The following is a 23,873-nucleotide window of genomic DNA, read 5'->3' as shown; positions in this document are numbered from 1 at the left end:
TAACAATATGTCCACAATGTCCAAGATGGGAATACTCCTTTAAAATAGAGGTTATATTAAATCTTTTCCCACATAACTATATATGAATCTGCTCAGTTCCTTCTGCTCTATAACATGCTGCCTGCAGCTCATTCACCTTTTTAAATGTGACAGGTCCCCTTCAAGTGTTAAAAAAGCATCCACATATTGTCTCTCACAGAGAAGACATGGAGAACACAGAATGGTCCTATACAGAGATTGACAGGCATGCTGAGATTCTGAGAAGTTTACAAGCCCTGTTCTTGACAGCGTTCTGAGTAATCAGCCGCTAACACAGACATATTGCTAATTTGGATACATACAGTGAGGAACAGAAGTATTTGAACACCCTGCAATTTTGCAAGTTCTCCCACTTAGAAATCATGGAGGAGTCTGAAATTCACAATGTACGTGCATTCCCACTCAGAGACAGAATAAATAAATAAAAATCAGGAAATCACATTGTATGATTTTTAAAGAATGTATTTGTCTTGCACTGCTGAACAGAAGTATTTGAACACCTGAGAAAATCAGTGTTACCATTTGGTACAGAAGCCTTTGTTTGCAATTACAGAGGTCAAACGTTTCCTGTAGTTCTTGACCAGGTTTCCACACACTGCAACAGGGATTTTGGCCCACTCCTCCACACAGATCTCCTCTAGATCTTTAGGTTTCGGGGCTGTCGCTGAGCAACGGAGAGTTTCAGCTCCTTCCAAAGATGTTCTATTGGATTTAGGTCTGGAGACAGGCTAGGCCACTCTAGAACCTTGATATGCTTCTTACGGAGCCACTCCTTGGTTGTTCTGGCTGTGTGTTTCGGGTCGTTGCATGTTGGAAGACCCATCCACGACCCATCTTCAATGCTCTGACTGAGGGAAGGAGGTTGTTGCTCAAAATTTCACAATAAATGGCCCCATTCATCCTCTCCTTAATACAGTGTATTCGTCCTGTCCCCTTCGCAGAGAAGCACCCCCAAAGCATGATGTTACCACCCACATGCTTCACAGTAGGGATGGTGTTCTTGGGATGCAACTCTTCTTTTTCCTCCAAATACGACGAGTGAAGTTTAGATTAAAAAGTTCTACTTTGGTCTCATCTGACCACATGACTTTCTTCCATGCCTCCTCTGGATCATCCAGATGGTCATTGGCAAACTTCAGATGGGCCTGGACATGTGATGACTTGAGCAGGGGAACCATCTGTGCAATGCACGATTTGAAACCATGACGGCGTAGTATTCTACCGACAGTGACCTTTGAAACTGTGGTCCCAGCTTTCTTCATGTCATTGAAAGCTCCCCCCTTGTAGTTCTGGGCCGATTCCTCGCCTTTCTTATCATCAGTGATACCCCATGAGGTCTTTGAGAGCCAGAATTCTTGCTGTTTGTCAGGTTTTCAAATACTTCTGTTCAGCAGTGCAAGAAAATCATACAATGTGATTTCCTGAGGTTTTTTTTTTATTCTCTCAGATTGGGATACACCTACAATGTGAATTTCAGACCCCTCCATGATTTCTAAGTGGGAGAACTTGCAAAATCGCAGGGTGTTCTAATACTTCTGTTCCTCACTGTAGAGCCCATGCAAATCAAGCAATCTGTGAAACGGTCCTGAAGAAACATCTTATCACCATGTTTTAGATGGGTTGTCTCAAGTACACAACCCAAGTCAGAATAAGCCACCATAATACAGCTGTCTGCATTGGGTTCTCGCTGCTGTTCTCGCCATAGAAGTGTGTGGGTGTTCACTCTCTTTACAGTGATTGCTGTAGTATTAAATCGCGCCTACTCAAGTTTCTTTCTAGGGCCTCTTCATTCAGACTCACAGTGAGAGGTCCTGAGTTGGACCCCCACTATGATATCCTTATGCTCCAATAAGGCATTTACAAAGGCATTGACCAGATGAGACAACCCCTTTAAAGCATATGTGATCTATATGGAGAGCAATGAATCAGGAGGCACTAGTGGGAAAGACAATGTGGTCATATTCCTGTCCTAGTGACTGTATATGTCCAGCCAACTTTCCTATGCGTTTTGTGGCCTGACTCTTTCCAGATGTATCAGGGGAAAAGAAGCATCATGCATGTTGAATTTTAACGCGGCATTCTTTGTTCTCAGGGAAGATAAGCCGCCCCAGAGATTTCTGTCAGTGTCTTAATGTGGATTTACAATGCCCGATTGTCAGGCAGATTGTTGGAAACGAACGTTCCTGCGAACACTCATTCCTAACAATCCACCCATCTAACTGTGCTGCTGATCACCCGATGAACAAGCGAAACGTTAGTGCAGATATACCAAATATCGTTTCTGGGCAGCAGAACATGCCATCTAAACAGCGCAGCTGTATGAGGAAAAGTGTTAGTGATCCCTTGTCCTCATACTGTGAAGTAGATAGCTGCATGTAAATGTGTAGCCAATTGTCTGGAAGGAATGCTTCCCGACAATCGGCTTTCTGGTCGGTGCGTGTAAACCCACCTTAACTTTCCTCTCCCCATTCAGAACACATGCATGCACAGTTGAGTGTGCATGTGTATGGGGAATGGGAGGAATAACTATGGGGCTACAGCCACTGAAGGTGCATGAGCATCTTAACAGATGTAAAGGTCATTTTAAGCGAAATGAGATGTAAAGGTCATTTCAAGCGAAACGTTAGTGCAGATATACCAAATATCGTTTCTGGGCTGCAGAACATGCCATCTAAACAGCGCAGCTGTATGAGGAAAAGTGTTAGTGATCCCTTGTCCTCATACTGTGAAGTAGATAGCTGCATGTAAATGTGCAGCCAATTGTCTGGAAGGAATGCTTCCCGACAATCGGCTTTCTGGTCGGTGCGTGTAAACCTGCCTTAACTTTCCTCTCCCCATTCAGAACACATGCATGCACAGTTGAGTGCGCGCATGTGTATGGGGAATGGGAGGAATAACTGTGGGGCTACAGCTACTGAAGGTGCATGAGCATCTTGACAGATGTAAAGGTCATTTTTAAGACCAGTCAGCTACATAGTGTTTTCAGTAAGCTTCAGAGCCGAATTAAAAAGTCATGTACTCCCGACATTAGCATATTTGTCATTTACATCGATTTACCTACATTTTGCAGGAAATTGAATTTTTTTTATTACTGCAGTACCAGGTAATGACACTAAGAGAAAGCATAAAACCAGTGCAATGATGAAGTGCACGCATTTACAGTACCAGCAAATAACACATTCCATATTGCTCTGCAGTGCAATTTACAAGTCTGCCCTTATTATGTATGCATATATGTACTTTCCCAAAGTCACAGTGGAGCAGGGTCAAAGCACATAATTAAAACCATCATTAAATTTCTTACTTTTTTTCCCATCCATGTCTGCATGGATTTTGCGTGCAAGGAAACCAGCCTTGTAAACTGCAGCATTAGGATCATGGGGGATGTCCAGGAATGGGTTGCTGCTACTTCCAATCCGACTAACACTCTTTGATCCCATGCCATTGGATTTGTCATCATTGCTGTCTGATGGGGACTTCTTCATCGCATCAACATCATCCCTGTTAAGAAATAAATATATATATGTTAAAATAATATCTATCTAATCGATCTAATATCCATCCATCATATTATCTATCTAATATCCAACACATATCCATCAATCATATATGTATCTATCATCCATCGACCTATTTATGCATATTCATTCTCTGCAATACCAGAACAGCAATACAATCTATCTATACTCCTGTCTATCTAATTTCCATCCATTAAATATCCATCACATCTCTCTCTCTAGCTTCCTTTCTATCTATTTGAATTTTCTTTTCCCATTTGTTGCGTATTGTCGTGTACTTACTTTATGGTAGTGATGGTGACAATATTTACAGGATTAGTGTTGAGAGAACTTGTGATTTGCAACTTCAGCGTTCGGGTTATCTAAGAATTCCGTAATGGATTCTGTTACCACGGACCATTACAGAATTCTATGACGGCATGCACCACGGAAGCCTGTAAGTGTCATTCCGTATTGCATGCTGGCCATAGACTTCTATTATGACGGAATGCGATACGGAATATAGGCTTCCTTAGTGCATGCCATTATGGTCCGTGGTAACGGAATCCATTATGGAATTCTTAGATGACCCAAAAGGCAAAGTTGCAAATCGCAAGTTCGCTTAACACTATACCACATATATAACACCATATGATTTGGATATACCCACACTGCTTGAGAAAGGCTCTAGTGTTGAGCCGAAACAGCACGTCCACATGGGTGAATAAGTATATTTTCTTTTTTAATTATTTGAGTGTGCTGCCTGTTTGTTATCTATCTCATATCCATCCACTTAATCTCCATCAATCCATCAGTCCTCTCTCTCTCTCAATATATCTATTGTAGGTATAAGACTGTTACAATATTGTAACTCCGTTCCAATGATTAACAACCAACATACAGATATAGTGTTAATTCCACCATGTATTTCTATAGTAGACATATAGTGACTCCAGAATGGATGAGCAAATATCAGACGGCATCCGATTTTTTGTATAAAAGCTCTATAGATCACACACATATTTGAGCCACGTACATGATGTTAAAGGGAACCTGTCACCGGGATTTTGGGTATAGAGCTGAGGACATGGGTTGTTAGATGGCTGCTAGCACATCTGCAATACCCAGTCCCCATAGCTCTGTGTGCTTTTATTGGGTAAAAAAACAATTTGATACATATGCAAATTAACCTGAGATGAGTCCTGTCTCGTAGATACAGGGACAGGACTCATCTCAGGTTAATTTGCATATGTATTAAATCGTGTTCTTTACACAATAAAAGCACACAGAGCTATGGGGATTGGGTATTGCGGATGTTCTAGCGGCCATCTAGACATACACAAAATTCTGGTGACAGGTTCCCTTTAAGCGCATCAACCTTTTCCTGCTGTTGCTGTAGGTGGGTTACTGGTGTTGTTGTCAGCAAATTGTTTAATTACCTAGTACTCTGGAATGTCATGTCTATGCGGCAGAGGCGTGCTGTGTGTGCTTCATTTTCTGGTGCCTTTTGTACCTTATGTGCTATACATTTCATCATGTAATGTTATTACTAGGATCCTCACGCTTGATAATTACATATGTCATTCATATGAAATAACATGTTGTGACCTTCACGTCTACTAAATGTATCTAAGTGAACGAATCTTGGCCTCCAAAATCCTCACTTCGAACAATGGTGTTTTGACAGTGGTTGCAGGTTGCAGCAGCTTATAACATAAATTAAATCACTGCCGTTCACTGAGGGTTGCAGCCTAGTGCTTAGAGTCTCTGCTTATTTGGAACATTTTATATTGAAAGTACTGACATATCTAAGCTGTTAATTGGCCAAATACACTTGGACCAATACAAAGTATTAGCCTTAATTGCAATATATGAAAACTATCATTATGTGGAGTTTCACGAACAATCAGACAATTATCCAACCACAACATAACCTGTCATGGCTATACTGTGTAGCTGCTGTCCAGGCCATGGCTTCTTTATTTTATAACGAGGAGCATGACTATGGGCTCATGCGGCCCGCAATGCACTGGCACGGACCGCAGGGCATCCAAATGCGGATAGTGGACCCATTCACCTGAATGGGGTCTTCGATCCGCATTCGATGGTCCGAACCGCAAAAAAGTAGTGCATGCACTACTTTTTTGCCGTGTAGGGGCATGGCCAGAAACACCACGGAAGCACTCTTTAGTGAGTCCGTGGGGTTCCGATCCGTGCTTCCGCGCGGCATCTCTGGGGTTGCGAACCCATTCAAGTGAATAGGTCCGCATTCGTGATGCGGGGTGCACACGGCCGGTGCCACGTGTATTGCATGAGCCGTGTGCATGAGCACTAAGTCTGAAAAAGATTTATACAATTTAGAAATTTGTAAATGTTTGCTGGTTTTAGGATGTATATTTCTAATGTTATTCTAAAATCATTTGTGGGTACTGTGATGCAGGTGAACTACATAAAAAGAAAAATAGTTGTTCTACTACACTGTTAAAGGGAAGATTTTAAAAACATTCAAATAAAAAAATAAACTCTGATAAGAGAAATGAATAAGGTAGAATTAGGTACAATTTAGCTAATGCAATCATGATGCTGGAGAATTATATACTAACTAGAGACGAGCAAATTTCTGGTTATGAAATCCGTTTGCAATTTGTTTACTGGTAAAAGGTGAATTAAGTTATGGATTTTGTTACCACGGACCATAACGCAATTCTATGACGGAATGCCTTTAGAGGCATTCCATTACTCATTCCATCATATCAGAAGACTATGGGCTGCATACTGGAAAGGGACGGATCCGTTATGCAGCTCATAGACTTCTATTATGACGGAATGAATAACGGAATGCCTCTAAAGGCATTCCGTCATAGAATTGCGTTATGGTCTGTGGTAACAAAATCCATAACTTAATTCACCTTTAACCAGTAAGGATACTTTCACACTAGCGCTTTTTGAGGATCCGCCATGGATCTGCAAAAACGCTTCCGTTACAATAATACAACCGCATGCATCCGTCATGAACGGATCTAGTTGTATTATGTCTCATATAGCCAAGACGGATCCGTCATGAACACCATTTAAAGTTAATGGGGGATGGATCCGTTTTCTATTAAGTCAGAGAAAATCCGTCTTGCTCCGCACCACATCGCGGACAGAAAAACGCTGCTTGCAGCGTTATCCTGTCCACGATGGGGACGCAACCAAACGGAACGGAATGCAATTTGGAGCATTCCGTTTCATTCAGTTCAGTTTTGTCCCCGTTGCCAATGAATGGGGACAAAACTGAAGCGTTTATTCCGCTATTGAGACCCTATGATGGATCTCAATAGCGGAGATGAAAACGCTAGTGTGAAAGTAGCCTTAACGAAGCGTGAACGAATTTCAAAATATGAAATTTTCTAATCTCTAATAGTAACCAATGCAAAAAAATAACAGATTCACTGCTCTTAAGAGTCCATCATTTTCTCTTTCACATCAGAAAACTAAAGATATCTCATCCTCACACTTGAAGGGTATGGCAGCAAGCTTCACAGCGGTCACAATGATGAGGCTTGATCAGGCTTGATCCATGGAAAGGTACTGTTGCCATTGTAGTGGCTGAATTATGTCTGTGTCTATATCATCTCTGTGGAGGAGTTTAACTGGAGCAATAGACCTTTGACACCATGTTCAACGTTGTCCATAGGTGATTGTGGATAACAGAAAACTCCCAATACATTTTAATGAGATACCCTAATCTCATTTACTGTGATCCAGAATTGGACTTCTAATATTATGTTTTATATAACACGTAAATAGACCACGAGATACCACCTGCCAACAAAGCCACAATGTATTGCATGCACTGAATATCACTAACACCATGCTTTTATATTGTTAACCTCCAGGGATAATAAGACTTTGAGTAGATTTGTCATGAAGGGAATTTTTGTAATCAGTTTTGCTCAAGTGTACATTGCCCTAAAGACCGCCAATTTTATCAAACGATGCACCCTGTTTGACACATTTGCGGCATCTTTAAATATAACACTTCTGAAGAGAGCTGTTACTCTGGTTTCTCACAAGCAGTGTGGACCCACTGTGCCAACCAACCAGTTAAGACTTTGGGCTAGACCTAAAGACATTATCTGGTTTTCATCCTATGCAGGGATGTGGCCTTCATTGCAGGGGAGCTAACAGGCTGCTACCTCTTCGAATAGTCCCAGTGTGCTTGGTTGCTGACCCACTGGGGTCAGAGGCACTGGTGCAAATATAAATAGTCAAGAACCAGGCAGAGGTCAGGGCAGAGTATGTGTAAATCCGTAAAATAGTGCAAAAGTCAGGGAGTGGGGCTTTCAGGGTCGGTATGGTGAACAGGCACAGGTCAAGCCAGGCAGCAGAGAGTCAGGATCCAGGAAACAGGCACAAGTTGGTATACAAATGGCCTATAGTCAGGCCATTTGTATGGGACACATGGGTCTGGCGGACAGCCCCTGGCAGAAGCTAGGTGAGTTATGCGGAGCCCATGCCCACCCGGAATAGTGGTGGGCAAGGAGAATAACCATGACAGTTTTTACAACCCTCAAAAAAATTTAAATACATAAGTGGCACTTGTTAAATCTGCTGTACACCTTCTTGCCTAGATTTCCATGCCCACTTTTGATTCTATGCACAAACTTTGCAATTTTTTACACCAGAAAACCAGCACGTTGGGCTACAGAAATTGTCCCCTAGGTCTTTAATATTTGTCATTAGTTTTACATACTGTAAATGGTCTGTAGAACTTGTGCATAGTACATACACACAAGACTTCTCATTACATCTCTCAAAACCATTTTTATTTCTAACTAAAGGAAACCACCACCCAACCTTTTTTTTTTTTTTTTACTTTTTGAAGGGCAAGAAAATATCCATGATATTGCTTTATATGTACAACAATTTATTTTGAAAAATATGATCATCCTTCTCAATCACAGTCTACATTAAAAGCCTGTTCAGCCTAGCAGAATATCACAGTTAATTTGCTTGGGGAATATTGATTTTGATTAAACAAATGTTGCGAATAAACCAATATTGTCTCAAGATATTACACATACAGTACTTAAAAAAGGTTTTGTAATGGATCATTTATTTCAAAGGAAACATTTTGTGGAGCCAAAATGTAGTTAAAAATAGTGTAAATAATTGAGTATACAAGTCTAAAAGTTTTCCATAAGGCTACATTGACACGACCGTATGTGTTTTGCGGTCTGCAAAAAAAACGGATGACGTCCGTATGGCATCCTTTTTTTGCGGATCCATTGCAACAATGCCTATCCTTGTCCGCAAAATGGACAAGAATAGGACATGTTCTATTTTTTTTGTCGGGCTACGGAACGAACATATGGATGCGGTTAGCACACGGTGTGCTGTCCGCATTTATTACAGACCCATTGAAATTAATGGGTCTGCATCCTATCCGCAAAAAGAAAAAAGGAACAGTCACGGAAACAAAATACGTTCATGTGAGTGTAGCCTTAGGGCTTTTGGCAGCCATGTGCAACATGTGAACAGAGACTGTATGGATCATGACAAGATTTGTACACATTTGTGTGGAATCTGTCAGAAAAAAAACCCTGAGATATACAGTACAGTAGGGGCTCCGTTCACCTTTGTGGGAGTCCCATTACAGAATCAAATACGACCAAGTGCATAAACCCTCAAGTTATATTAGTACAGCATTAAAGGGGTATTCCGATTGTGATAACTTATCCCCCTATCCACAGATGGCACTCCCACGATAACGATAATGGGCACTCCCCATTGGATTCCCCCTCCTCTGAAATGAAGCATTCATCTCTATGGGAGTCCCAGACTCTGCAAAGTACAGCCCTCTGCAATTTCTGAAACTTCCACAGAGATTAATGGAGTGGCGGTTCATAAGACCCGAACTGCACTGCCACTCCGTTTATTTCAGGGGGCTCTAAAGGGTATGGGATACTTGTTCTTGTAATCGGTGGGGGACCCTGCAGTAAGACGTACACCAATCTTATAGTTATCCTCTACCCTGTGGATAGGGGACAACTTTTAACAACCAGAATAGCCCTTTAAGGACCCATGCATTAATCAACAGAGACAGGAACTTTTCCAGATTGGTCCCAAAGCATACATAAGTCACAGTCCAGAATTATGCCGCAATTCTCAACAAAATGAATGCTTTACCGAGACTACAGATCATTTAATCTAGTTTTATCTAGTGGCAGAATGACAATGCCATACTTCATCGCCCCTGCAGGGAAAACTTGCCTGAGTGCACTGTACCCAAACACGACATTTATGAAAATTTGCTTTTGAAATGTTTTTTTTTTTAAGTAAATCTTAGACTGAACCCCTATATACATTACAAGTATAAGTAATGCACAAAAAATCCAGCAGGGCTGTAAAGAAAATAAGAGATATAAAAGAGATTTACTGTAGATTCCCTTTATCTATTCTGTACATGCATTCGATAAAAAATTGTTGTTGTCTTGGAATGCCTGCCCGGCAAGTCACTTTCTGAGGTGGGTCACCGATGTGACCAGTGATCGACTAAGCAGGCAGTCCAAGCCATTTCTTGTTTGTGGAGCCTAAGAATAGGAAGTAGAGAGAAGGGAGGACTGGAGCAATGGCAGGATAGCATGTGGCGGGGAATCGGTGGGTACTGTTTGGGTTTTTAAAGGAGTTCTACTGGCTTTTTATAAAACTGGCTTTGGTTACTTTGTACAGTAGACAAAAAAAAAAATCTGCATCACTTTCAAAAGTATTCAATAGCAATGATCTTTATTTATTATCAGTTAACTCTTACCCGTCCCTTGCTCTGCCAATGCCCTCACACAGGCTGTGGACTTTCCCCCAGGTCCTGACTGGATGTGTGCACTTCTTATGCTGTTCAGCTGCAATAGCAAATGCAGCTGGAAAAGAAGCGCACACATCCAATCAGGACCCGGGTGGTAGACCCCACAGTCTGTGTGAGTGGATCAGGAAAAGGGGCATTAGCGGAGCAAGAAAGAGGTAAGAATTAAGTAAACTGCCTTTCATTCACAGGTTAGAACAAAGAGCAGTTTTTATAAGAAGCCGAAGAGAACCTCCAAGTCATTCCAACCTTTTAAATTTTTTGTATGAAATCATCAAATCCAACCCCCAGGTAAATCCATTTAAATACACAGTTGTCCGAGAAAAAAAAATATATAGCACTGTAAATCTGATTGTCAGTAATATATAACTAAGCTAAGCAAGTTTTAGGCAAAAAAATAACAATTTCCTCATTTCCCTGGTTCTCTTCTGGCCCTTTGTTTACCTGCAATAACAACAATATCTGCCCCTCCTCCTGCTCTGCTAAGGGAGTGAATACAAGTGCTGCCCCGAGTGACATGTCTGCCTGCTGGGAGACTCAGCAGTATGTTGTATGTGTAGGACTACAAGTCCCAGCAGTACAATGACACTGCTGATACATACAGGATCTTCCCCCTACCTGTTCTTGTGCAATGCTCTGCAGAACACCTCTAGTCTGTCAGCTCCCGTGCCCAGTATTTTTCTCCTCACTGCCTGCAGCTACTCAGTAAAGCCTTCAGCCCTGAGTCTGTGCTGCTGAAGGGGTTAAGGTTTTTCCTGGAGGATCCAGGAAGAGAGTAGACAACAGTACAGGGGGGCATGGCCAGTGACATCTCATGTACAGACACATATCTGCTCTCTCAGGCTTGTCCACGAAACCTCATCAGAGCAGGGAGAGAAGCTGACATCACAGGTCATGTGACCCTCATTGAAATCTGATAAAGCAGCAACTGTAGATGCAGTAAGTGCATGGTAAAGCCTTTACATTTGATTAGTGAGAAACATACAAAGAACAAAAAAATAACTCTGACAACCTCTTTAACTTGACTTTCCCTGGACAATGTATTTCAAAGTAGCTCTGAGCACTGACAGCCGGGGAACGGGAAAATAAAAAATAGTGTTCTGGACTCTTTGCATGTATTACTGTAGATAATGGTACAAAATCTGGGTGGCAGTTTCCCTTTAAGTCATGGTTAATCACACAATTAATGTATCCTTTGTGATAACTGCAACAGATTGAACTGTCCGTTCTGCTTTTCCAGTTTGTGGGTCTGACCCACATGACCCTAGAGCAGAACTTTTAGGGTTGTGTAAAATAAGACTGTAGGTCAAAATATCTATTGAATGGCTAAAAGCATGTCTGGAAACCATCCTGGTCACCTGTATTAGAAACCGATTTGCTTTCTGAGCAGAAACAAGCAGGGTAGCTACAGACTACTGACGCTAAGGTGGCTGGGCAAGAAGTAGCTGCCTATGTGCAAGCTATATATAAGAAGCACTGTGCATGCACGGCCACCTCAATGTTCACTGCGGATGGCGTTCTATTAGCAATAACAAATTGACTATTAGCCAAAGTAGGTAACTGGATTTCTCAACATGAGCATTTTTCCAAAATACTGTATGTTGTACTGGATAAGGTGCTCTATCAGATATTACAGCTTTTTCACACAATGTTGCAGTTCTCTTTTCTATCTTTTTTATTCTCCTTAGGGTCCTAGAATAGTATTTATTTCTATATCACATCTGGCAGTAGTTTTCTGCCTAAAGGCTTAACTTCATGTATTATAAAAACAGGTCATGGAATGAAAACACATTTTAAAGCTGACATCAAACAGAATTCTTCTTCAGTAAATAGTTTTAAAGTAATATGCAATATATAATTAAGTTTAATAGATTATATGACTCTAAATATGAGTTTCCTATTTTATATACATATAGTAAAGCTGTTTCTCTGCCTCCCCATAGTCTAGATCTCTGCTTGCTGTCAAACAGGCCATTCTTGTTTTTCAACTGAAAACTCTAAAAGGCCTAATATTTCTCAAATTAGGGTTGTATTTTAGTCAATAATCAGAAGAGATTCCTGCCGCATACAGTGTGCATTCAGCTTTGGATTTCTGGGGATGCTCTGTAATCTCAATTAATATTGCTAAAACATTCTCTGGTTGAAAGAATGGCAATTAAAATCAAGTGACAGTGATTATGCAAATACATTGAACACATTAAATTGACTACAATCTCTGACACTGATATTAATGAGGGTCAAGTTTTAGGGGAGGCCAACCAAGCAGTATAGTTAGTAAGAAGCCAAAATCAACTAGACTTGGAATCGGCCCCTTTCACATGAGCGATATGGAATGTGTCAGGGTCTGTTCAATGAAAAATCATGGTTTTGCATGTTGTATTAGTTATGACTGCAATTTCGTTCAGTGATTCAGTTCTTTTTCCGTCAGGGCTGTGAAGAAAAACTGAAGACTAAGGCACCTTTTACACGGGCGAGAATTCCACGCGGGTGCAACGGGTGAGGTGAACACATTGCACCCGCACTGAATCCAGACCCATTCACTTCAATTGCAGATGAGCAGTGATTTTCACGTATAACTTGTGCATTGCATGAAAATCGCATCACGTTCTATTTTCAGAGTATTTCACGCAACACAGGCCCCATAGAAATGAATGGGGCTGCGTGAAAATCGCATAGCATCCGCAAGCAAGTGCGGATGGAATGTGATTTTCACACATGGTTGCTAGGAGATGATGTTAGTAAATTGATGAAAGTTAATTTACTGCATTATTTTTTTACTGTAAATTAACTCACCTCATCCACTTGATCACGCAGCCGGCATCGTCTTCGTTGTTCTTCTTTGAGGACCTGCAAAAGGACCTTTGAGTCGGTCATCAAAGGTCCTTTTGCAGGTCCTTAAAGAAGAACAAAGAAGACGATGCCAGCTGTGCGACCAAGTGGATGAGGTGAGTTAATATTTTTTTATTTTTTAACCCCTCAAGCAACATTTTAGTAAGCATTCTGTATTAAGAACGCTATTATTTTCCCTTCTAACCAGACGATGCCGCCTGCGCGATCAAGTGGATAAGGCGAGTTCACTTTTCTTATTACTTAACCCCTCAATCAACATTTTAGTGTATTAAGAATGATATTATTTACCCTTATAACCATGTTTATAAGGGAAAATAATACAGTGAATTTACTTTAATGGGGTCCGGGGTTGTTCATCACTATCATCTCCTAACAACCATGCATGAAAGTCACACCGCATCTGCACTTGCTTGTAATTCGCACTGGAGGGGTGTAACGCACCAAGGTGGGTGCCCCATGGCAGGCAGAGTTCTACTATGTGTCTGATTTTTGAGTATTTTGCTGTTGAGTCACCAGCAGACTAAAAGGTTAAACACAATGCACAATTTGAACATTAGATTTGAACCATCATCTGGAAACAGTCGCCCACAATCCAATGAATGACAGTGATTGTATATTATTATTACAGTGACCACCTACACAGTGTTTGAGCAGCATATTCACAAAAAAACAGCGGTTGACGGAAAGCCTCATTCCTTCCCATCACACAGTGGATAGTGCCTCTCCGCATCGCACAATGAAGTTTCAAATGTTCTTTCAGTGTACCTAAGAACGTATTCACTGGCTCCATTTGTCCAGAGTATACAAAGAACCATTTCCTGGAGTGAACATTTATGTCTCAACTATAAGAACGTTTGATAAAGTCCTTTATGGAATTGTTCGGAGACAACCTCTGGTATGAAAGTCTCCTACTGTAACAAGTGCCATCGCTCATTTCTGCCAACTACCAGTACCGAAAAATGTCGGATAGTTACCGGTATGTAGTCGTGCAAAGCCCAGAGATTTTCCTCTACCGATATCATTCTTTGTAACTATGTCCCTCTTTTGGAGCTAAAAATACAGATTTCCCATGGAAGTATTGTGGGTGAATTCAAACTTCTTCTCTGACAAGGGAAACCCTCTCAACTAATTCTTAGATCAAAGGAGTTGCAGTACAGTAAAATCCCCAAATCTTCTTAGTACTTTTCATTTTGAGACCAGCTTATTCACATGGGCAATCCAGCACCTCTATAATGAAAGTCAGAGATTCTGAGCAACAGAATTCATCCACTTGTGCCAAATATATTTCAATATACACTTCGAGTGTTTTTAGCAATTTACATTTAATAAAAAAAAGAAGGCAATTACAATATTGATACTATTTGGGATAAGGGCATATAAAGTAACCTGAAAGCTTTTAGGCTGGGTTTCCATGTTCAGGTTTTCCAATGCAGTTTTTTAAGCCACAGACAGCCAGGATTTAAAGTGGATATGCCCCATTGTCTTATAGGTGTGGGTCCCACCTCAGGGACCCGCGCCTACACTGAGAACAGAGCCCTGAAAGTTATGGAGGGCGCACTGAGCATGTGCAGCCTCCCTCCATTCAGTTCTATGGAGCCGCTGAAACGTTTCCATCAGGCCCATAGAAGTGAATGGGAGCAGTGACCGGTCATGCACGATGCGCTCTCATTCACTTCTGTGGGGAGAGTGCTTGGTGGTGGCAGGACCGAAGTCCTCCAGCCACCACCCTGCGGGGCTCAGTTCCCGATATAGGTGCAGGTCCCAGCGGTGGGACCCACACCTATAAGAAAATTGGGGCAAATCCTAGCGATATGCCCCCATTGTCTGAGATGAGATAACCCCTTTAACCGTCTCCGGACCGCCTAATGCAGATCCGCGGTCCGGAGGCGGCAGCTCTGCGCAGAGTGACGCGCCGGCACGTCATCTCGTGAGAGCCGAGACTTCCTGTGAACGCGCGCACACAGGCGCGCGCGTTCACAGGAACGGAAGGTAAGAGACAGGATCTCCAGCCTGCCAGCGGCAATCGTTCGCTTGCAGGCTGGAGATGCGATTTTTTTAACCCCTAACAGGTATATTAGACGCTATTTTGATAACAGCGTCTAATATACCTGCTACCTGGTCCTCTGGTGGTACCTTTTGTTTGGATCGACCACCAGAGGACACAGGTAGCTGTGTAAAGTACCACAAAACACCACTACACTACACCCCCCCTGTCACTTATTAACCCCTTATGAACCCCTGATCACCCCATATAGACTCCCTGATCACCCCCCTGTCATTGATCACCCCCCTGTCAGGCTCCATTCAGACGTCCGTATGATTTTTACGGATCCACGGATACATGGATCGGATCCGCAAAACACATACGGACGTCTGAATGGAGCCTTACAGGGGGGTGATCAATGACAGGGGGGTGATCAGGGAGTCTATATGGGTGATCACCCCCCTGTCATTGATTACCCCCTGTAAGGCTCCATTTAGACATTTTTTTGGGCACAAGTTAGCGGAAATAGATATTTTATTTTTATTTTATTTTTATTACAAAGTCTCATATTCCACTAACTTGTGTCAAAAAATAAAATCTCACATGAACTCACCATACCCCTCACGGAATCCAAATGCGTAAAATTTTTTAGACATTTATATTCCAGACTTATTCTCACGCTTTAGGGCCCCTAAAATGCCAGGGCAGTATAAATACCCCACATGTGACCCCATTTCGGAAAGAAGACACCCCAAGGTATTCCGTGAGGGGCATAGCGAGTCCATGAAAGATTGAAATTTTTGTCCCAAGTTAGCGGAAAGGGAGACTTTGTGAGAAAATACAAAGAAAAAATCAATTTCCGCTAACTTGTGCCAAAAAAATAATAATAATAATTCTATGAACTCGCCATGCCCCTCATTGAATACCTTGGGGTGTCTTCTTTCCAAAATGGGGTCACATGTGGGGTATTTATACTGCCCTGGCATTTTAGGGGCCCGAAAGCGTGAGAAGAAGTCTGGGATCCAAATGTCTAAAAATGCCCTCCTAAAAGGAATTTGGGCCGCTTTGCGCATCTAGGCTGAAAAAAAGCATCACACATGTGGTATCGCCGTACTCAGGAGAAGTTGGGTAATGTGTTTTGGGGTGTCATTTTACATATACCCATGCTGGGTGAGAGAAATATCTTGGTCAAATGCCAACTTTGTATAAAAAAATGGAAAAGTTGTCTTTTGCCAAGATATTTCTCTCACCCAGCATGGGTATATGTAAAATGACACCCCAAAACACATTCCCCAACTTCTCCTGAGTACGGCGATACCAGATGTGTGACACTTTTTTGCCGCCTAGGTGGGCAAAGGGGCACACATTCCAAAGAGCACCTTTAGGATTTCACAGGTCATTTTTTACACATTTTGATTTCAAACTACTTACCACACATTAGGGCCCCTAGAATGCCAGGGCAGTATAACTACCCCACAAGTGACCCCATTTTGGAAAGAAGACACCCCAAGGTATTCCGGGAGGGGCATGGCGAGTTCCTAGAATTTTTTATTTTTTGTCACAAGTTAGCGGAAAATGATGATTCTTTTATTTTTTCTTACAAAGTCTCATATTCCACTAACTTGTGACAAAAAATAAAAAATTCTAGGAACTCGCCATGCCCCTCACGGAATACCTTGGGGTGTCTTCTTTCCAAAATGGTGTCACTTGTGGGGTAGTTATACTGCCCTGGCAATTTAGGGGCCCTAATATGTGCGAAGTAGTTTGAAATCAAAATCTGTAAAAAATGGCCGGTGAAATCCTAAAGGTGCTCTTTGGAATGTGGGCCCCTTTGCCCACCTAGGCTGCAAAAAAGTGTCACGCATCTGGTATCGCCGTACTCAGGAGAAGTTAGGCAATGTGTTTTGGGGTGTCATGTTACATATGCCCATGCATATGTAAAAAAAAAGGAAAAAGTTGTCTTTTGCCAAGATATTTCTCTCACCCAGCATGGGTATATGTAAAATGACACCCCAAAACACATTCCTCAACTTCTCCTGAGTACGGCGATACCAGATGTGTGACACTTTTTTGCAGCCTAGGTGGGCAAAGGGGCACACATTCCAAAGAGCACCTTTCGGATTTCACCAGTGATTTTTTTTTTACAGATTTTGATTTCAAACTACTTCTCACGCATCTGGGCCCCTAAAATGCCAGGGCAGTATAACTACCCCACAAGTGACCCCATTTTGGAAAGAAGACACCCCAAGGTATTTTGTGATGGGCATAGTGAGTTCATGGAAGTTTTTATTTTTTGTCACAAGTTAGTGGAATATGAGACTTTGTAAGAAAAAAAAAAATTCATCATTTTCCGCTAACTTATATATATAAAATAAAAAGTTCTATGAACTCACTATGCCCATCAGTGAATACCTTAGGTTGTCTACTTTCCGAAATGGGTTCAACGTTAAATTTCGATTAATAACAAAAAAAGTAAAAATGTCAGCAGCAATGAAATACCACCAAATGAAAGCTCTATTAGTGAGAAGAAAAGGAGGTAAAATTAATTTGGGTGGTAAGTTGCATGACCGAGCAATAAACGGTGAAAGTAGTGTAGTGCAGAAGTGTAAAAAGTGGCCTGGTCATTAAGGGGGTTTCAGCTAGGGGGGTTGAAGTGGTTAAAAGGCATCTGTCAGCAGGTTTGTACCTATGAAACTGGCTGACTTGCTGCATGTGTCCTTGGCAGCTGAAGGCATCAGTGTTGGTCCCATGTTCATATATTCTCGCATTGCTGAGGAAAAATTATGTTTTAATATATGCAAATGAGTTTCATGGAGCAACGGGGAGTTGCCGTTACATCTAGAAGCTCTGCTCTCTCTGCAAATGCCGCACCCTCTCCACTCTGACTGGGCCAGGTATGATTCCACTGTCTGGCCCTGTCAAAGTGAAGAGGGCACAGCAGTTGTAGACGTACAAATCTAGTGACAGATGCCCTTTATAAAATATTATTTCTTTCATATGTGTCCTCTATTTCCGATCTGTTCCTAGCCTTGTCTTCGAAAACCATAAGAAATGTAAATGTGGAAACTCATCCATAAGGTTCTATGTAGGCAGGGCCGGCGTCATAACCCGGCATCCCCGGGCAAGTGCCGGGGCCCAATGCTCCTGGGGGGGCCCACTGAGCTGCTATGAGCACTTCCATCAATACAGATGGGAGCTCTCACTGCTGTCATTTCCCTTACGCAGTACCCCTTTGGTGGGCCCTCTGAGCTGCAGAGACTCAGACACGCCCCCTCTACACAGGACACGCCCCCTCTACACAGGACACATGCTGCCTGAGGAGAGAGACCGGAGGGCTGGAGCTGTGAGTGAGTCTGCACTGTGACTGTCTCTTGTCTGCACTGTGACTGTCTCTTGTCTGTGGGACAGAAGGGGGGGACTCTCCGATCTGCTGCTGCTGCTTCATTCTATTTAGTTGTGTTACTGTTTCATTAAGCAGTTTGTCTCCATGAGACCTGCCCCCCCCCCCATATCCTGTCCTATCTCATCCTCATGGGGCCCCTGCTGTCTCCTTTCCTCCCTCATGTATCCAGAGCTCCTGTTTCACCCTCCTATCTCCTGTTGCTGCCCTGCACAGACCTCCTGCCCCTACTTCTTGTATGAATCCCCCTCAGAGCCCCTTCCCCCTACTTGCTGTGTCCACCCCTCCTGTCCATCCAGGGCCCCTGTCTCACTCCTCTGCCTCTCATTATGGTGGCATCTGAACAGTATTCACCATAAGGACCTTCTAACGTCACAGGGTCATGTGACTGTGCCCCCCACCCCGTACTGTGCCCACTTATACCCTGCATTGTGCCCTCTTACCACACCCTGTGCAGTGCCCATAGTCATTCCCTGTACTATGCCCTCTTATACCCTTTTATCCGGTCACTGTATGGTGGTTTTATCATTGTATGGCGGTGTTATCACTATATGGCGGTGGTATCCAATAACTGCATGGCCATAACTGTATCCCCTTCCCTGCCCACGCCATCCTTTTTTAGACCTGGCATGAGTGGGAAAAGATACAGATTGCGGTGCTAAGGACCTTTGCGCCACAATCTGTGTCAGAAATACGCCTAAGGCTACTTTCACACCTGCGTTTAGGTGCGGATCCGTCTGGTATCTGCACAGACGGATCCGCACCTATAATGCAAACGCTTACATCTGTTCAGAACGGATCCGTTTGCATGATAATGCAAACGGACCCGTTTAGACTTTACATTGAAAGTCAATGGGGGACGGATCCGTTTGAAAATTGAGCCATATTGTGTCAACTTCAAACGGATCCGTCCCCATTGACTTACATTGTAAGTCTGGACGGATCCGTTTGCCTCCGCACGGCCAGGCGGACACCCGAACGCTGCAAGCAGCGTTCGGGTGTCCGCCTGCTGAGCGGAGCGGAGGACAAACGCTGCCAGACTGATGCATTCTGAGCGGATCCGCATCCACTCAGAATGCATTAGGGCTGGACGGATCCATTCGGGGCCGCTTGTGAGAGCCTTCAAACGGAACTCCCAAGCGGACCCCCGAACGCTAGTGTGAAAGTAGCCTAACATAGACGTATTTCTATATAATAAATGACCCCCTAATTGTATTATTATTCGGGGGTAGGGCTAATATCTATATTATATAGATTCTAGTTTATTATACTGTGCCCTGTATTTCCTAGTAGAAAATGATCCTTGGGAAGCACAGTCCTCATCACTGACCACCAGGACCAAGTAGCGCTCTGTCAGTACATGGCGGCCTCCCCTCTCCGCCACGCTGCTCCGCTGTGTACTGGTGCTTATTCTGACACTAGGGCTGGGTTCACATCCCATTTGTGCCATCCATTTAATGTATACCAAAAATGTATGCGTTAACAGATGCCCCAGACTGATGCCGTACAGTGGCGTCCGTTCACCATACAATCCTCAGACTGATGCCGTACAGTGACATCCGGTCACCATACAATCCTCAGACTGATGCCGCACAGTGGCGTCCGGTCACCATACAATCCTCAGACTGATGCCGTACAGTGGCGTCCGGTCACCATACAATCCTCAGACTGATGCCGTACAGTGACGTCCGGTCACCATACAATCCTCAGACTGATGCCGCACAGTGGTGTCCGCTCACCATACAATCCTCAGAGTGATGACGTACAGTGGCGTCCGTTCACCATACAATCCTCAGACTGATGCCGTACAGTTGCGTCCGTTCACCATACAATCCTCAGACTGATGCCGCACAGTGGCGTCCGTTCACCGTACAATCCTCAGACTGATGCCGTACAGTGGCGTCCGTTCACCATACAATCCTCAGACTGATGCCGTACAGTGGCGTCCGTTCACCATACAATCCTCAGACTGATGCCGTACAGTGGCATCCGTTCACCATACAGTTCCATTGTAAAAAAACATATACGTTAATGTATGCATTTTTTACTTGACTCTGCAGGATACAAAAACGTGGAGTGCTGCACATTTGTATACATCAAACCAATAGGAAAAACGTGATGTGAACACACATTGGGGGGGAGGGGGGCGTACTAAAATTTGCTGTGGGGCCCAGTCAGTTCTAGCTACATCACTGCACATCTCCTTCTCTCCTCCAGGCCTGGCTCACTGCTGCAGCGGGCCTGCCGGAGAGAAGGAGCGCAGGGAGCTGCGGTTAGTGAATGACAGGACCACCAGCTCCCCTGCAATGATAGGTATGTGAGGGGGCCACTGGGGGGTCATTCATCACACTGTGAGCGCCCCCTACACAGTATAATGACCCCCCAGTGCCCCTCATTTAGTATGATGATCCCCATTGACCCTCCATTTAGCATAATGACCACCAGAGCCCCTATTAAATATAATAACCCCTCGTGCCCCCTCCATACAGTATAACCCCCAGTGTGGGGGCGATTGGGGGTCATTATTCTGAATGGAGGGTCACTGTGGGGTCATTATACTGTGAGGGCCCTTTACATAGTATAATGACCCCCAGTGTCCCCCATTTAGTATAATGACCCCCAGAACCCCTCCATACAGTATTCCCCCAGTGTGGGGGCTACTGGGGGTCATTATTCTGAATGGGGGCGACTGGGGGTTATTATTCTGAATGCAGGGCCACAGGTGGTCATAATACAGTGGGGGGGGGGAATTGGGGGTTCATTATACTGTGTGAAGGGCCACTAGTAGTCATTATACTGTGTGAAGGGCCACTAGTAGTCATTATACTGTATAGAGGCCACTGGGGGTCATTATACCGTGTGGGAGCCACAGGAGGACATGTCAATGTAAAAAAATGCCTCATGGGGGCCCACTGGGACTTATCGCCCAAGGGCCCACATGAACCTGGAGCCGGCCCTGTATGTAGGGCACTAAAATTCATGGTCTAGCATAGTATGAGTGACCTTGAATCTATTAGCATAGTAGAATCTGACTTTTTATATTTTCAAATATAACATCAGCAGAACATATTAAGAGAAAAATAATAATAAAAAGTAAGAGATTTGTAGACGGCAGTGCCCACAGGTTCCCTAGATATACTATTTTAATGTTCTTAAATATCTGCAAATGTGAATTCCTATAAGGCATAAAATCTAATGTATAGTAATGTCCCAGATGGCAAAGGCAAAGTACCTGCTGCTGACAAAATGTTTGGTAGAAAAAAGCAAAAGCCTCACATAGTAAAACACAAAATTGTCAGTCTCCTCCATTTATGGCTCTTTAGACCATGTATGTATATGAATACACAATATCACGGAAAGCCCTGACACATAAGCATGAAGTGATATTACCATGTAAATGAGAACCAGGTAATAAGAGGGGAAAGGGGGCATACTTCCACCACGATTCCTTAATTTTGTGCCAAATTAGTAAAACAAAACCCCTCTTACAAGGGTTTTCCCCCAAAAATTGATCTTGATAGCTCATCAGTATCTGAATGGTGGGGGTCTGACACCTGCAGCTCACAGCTTACCAAGCACAGCGCCATTAACTAGAATTAGGCTGAGCTGCTCCTAGGCTACATCGATTGATGAATGCGTTGTCACTCTGCCTAGGAAAAGCAGAGAGATGGCCGCTGTGCTCACAAGAGTTCCACTGCCTTCTCAAACAGCTGATCGGCGGGGCTCCTAGATGTCAGCGCAGGCAGCGGGGAGCCAGGTAAGTATATTCACTGTGAGGGGCCCAGCATATAGGGGAGCTTTTTATAGTATTGATAACCCCTTTAAATGAGCCTGTATGATCTTATGGTGGAAGACACTATGTAAAATAAAATAAAAATGACTAAAAAAAAAATAAAAAAAAAAAAAGAATGCCACCGCTATTCAACACTCAAGCTTCTATAGCTACTGTCGACCATAAACTACTAATATATCCACTATATAAAATCAACTGTAATGGAATAGGTACCCACAAGATACAAAGTAGTATTGTGCTATTAAAAAGCAAATTAGAACAAATTTGACCTCTCTTTCCTACTGGGAATACAAAATGAAACAAAACAAAAAAATACAAAAATATTGTCCTAAAAATAAAACCTCATGTATTCCTGAAATAAAAGTTAAAACAAATTATTTAAATGACCAAATGGAAAAAAGCCGTATGTACTGAAAAAAAAAACTGAAAGTGTGTCTATCATGAACTGGGAAAATGTCTTGGTCTTAAACTTGTGAAAATCAATCACATAATAACATATCAAGGGTCCACTAGGCAAACAAATGACACAAAGGGAAAATGGAGTAAAAAAAAAAAGTCACCAAAATGTTACCAAAATTTTGGAAAAATTAGCAAATTTCCAAGTTTCAAATTCTATACTTCTATAATACATAGTATTACCTCCAAAAATAGTTATTAGTTTACATTCCCCATATGTCTACTTCATGTTTGGATCATTTTAGGAATGCAATTTTATTTTTTGGGGACGTTACAAGGCTTAGAAGTTTAAAACTGCTGCACAGATGTCAGCCGTTTAAATCAGAATGTCAACAATGAGCTGACACACTGATTCAACCGCTCAGTCATCCTGAGAATAAACGGGGGGCGGGCGGAATATCGCACCCGCGCCCCCCACACTGCCGCCCGCCTCCTATCCTCCCTTCCCCCGCTGCGCCCGCAGGCACAAAAACACAGAAGGCTGCAGGAGGGGAGGTTAACTTCAAATCCAGGCACTTTGAGGTTTCTGATGACTGCGGTCACAGGAACGCAGGGATCAGAAACTTGCTTAAGCGCTACAAACTGCAGGTCTGAATTGACCTGTGGTTTGTAGCGATCAGCAATGCGGGGGTCACTGGACCCCCCCTAGGCATTGTCGCGGGGTGCCTGTTGAATGATTTCAACAGGCACCCCATTCCGATCACTGCTGGTTGTGCAGCAGTAATCAAAACTACACAGGACGTACGGGTATGCCCTGTGTCCTTAAGAAGTTAAAGGGGTTCTCCAAGAATTAAGAAAATAAAATTACTGAAAATACTTAAATATTACTTTATTATAAACATATTCCCAAATACCTTTAATCAGTTATAATGGATTGTTTTGTCTGGAGAGCAATCATCAGGGGAAATAAAATGGCCACCATCCAATTAGTACACACAAAACCTGTCCTAATCACACAGGAGGACAAGTTACTTCACCACACTGAGCTAAAGAGCTGCCTGATCTGCCTC

General features: G+C 42.9%; 1 protein-coding gene across 4 annotated transcripts in view; it reads right to left on the bottom strand.

The window, feature by feature from the left end:
- PSD3 (pleckstrin and Sec7 domain containing 3) overlaps positions 1-23,873 on the bottom strand; it is a 693,256-nt gene that overhangs the window by 136,447 nt on the left and 532,936 nt on the right. For all 4 annotated transcript variants that reach the window (XM_044305119.1, XM_044305127.1, XM_044305137.1 and 1 more), the window contains one exon: positions 3,344-3,540. In XM_044305119.1, the coding sequence (XP_044161054.1) occupies positions 3,344-3,540 (197 nt within the window). The remainder of the gene's footprint in view (positions 1-3,343; positions 3,541-23,873) is intronic.

This window comes from Bufo gargarizans, chromosome 1, assembly GCF_014858855.1.
Source record: "Bufo gargarizans isolate SCDJY-AF-19 chromosome 1, ASM1485885v1, whole genome shotgun sequence".
Classification (NCBI taxonomy): Eukaryota; Metazoa; Chordata; class Amphibia; order Anura; family Bufonidae; genus Bufo; species Bufo gargarizans.
This window is presented reverse-complemented; position numbering and strand designations above follow the sequence as displayed.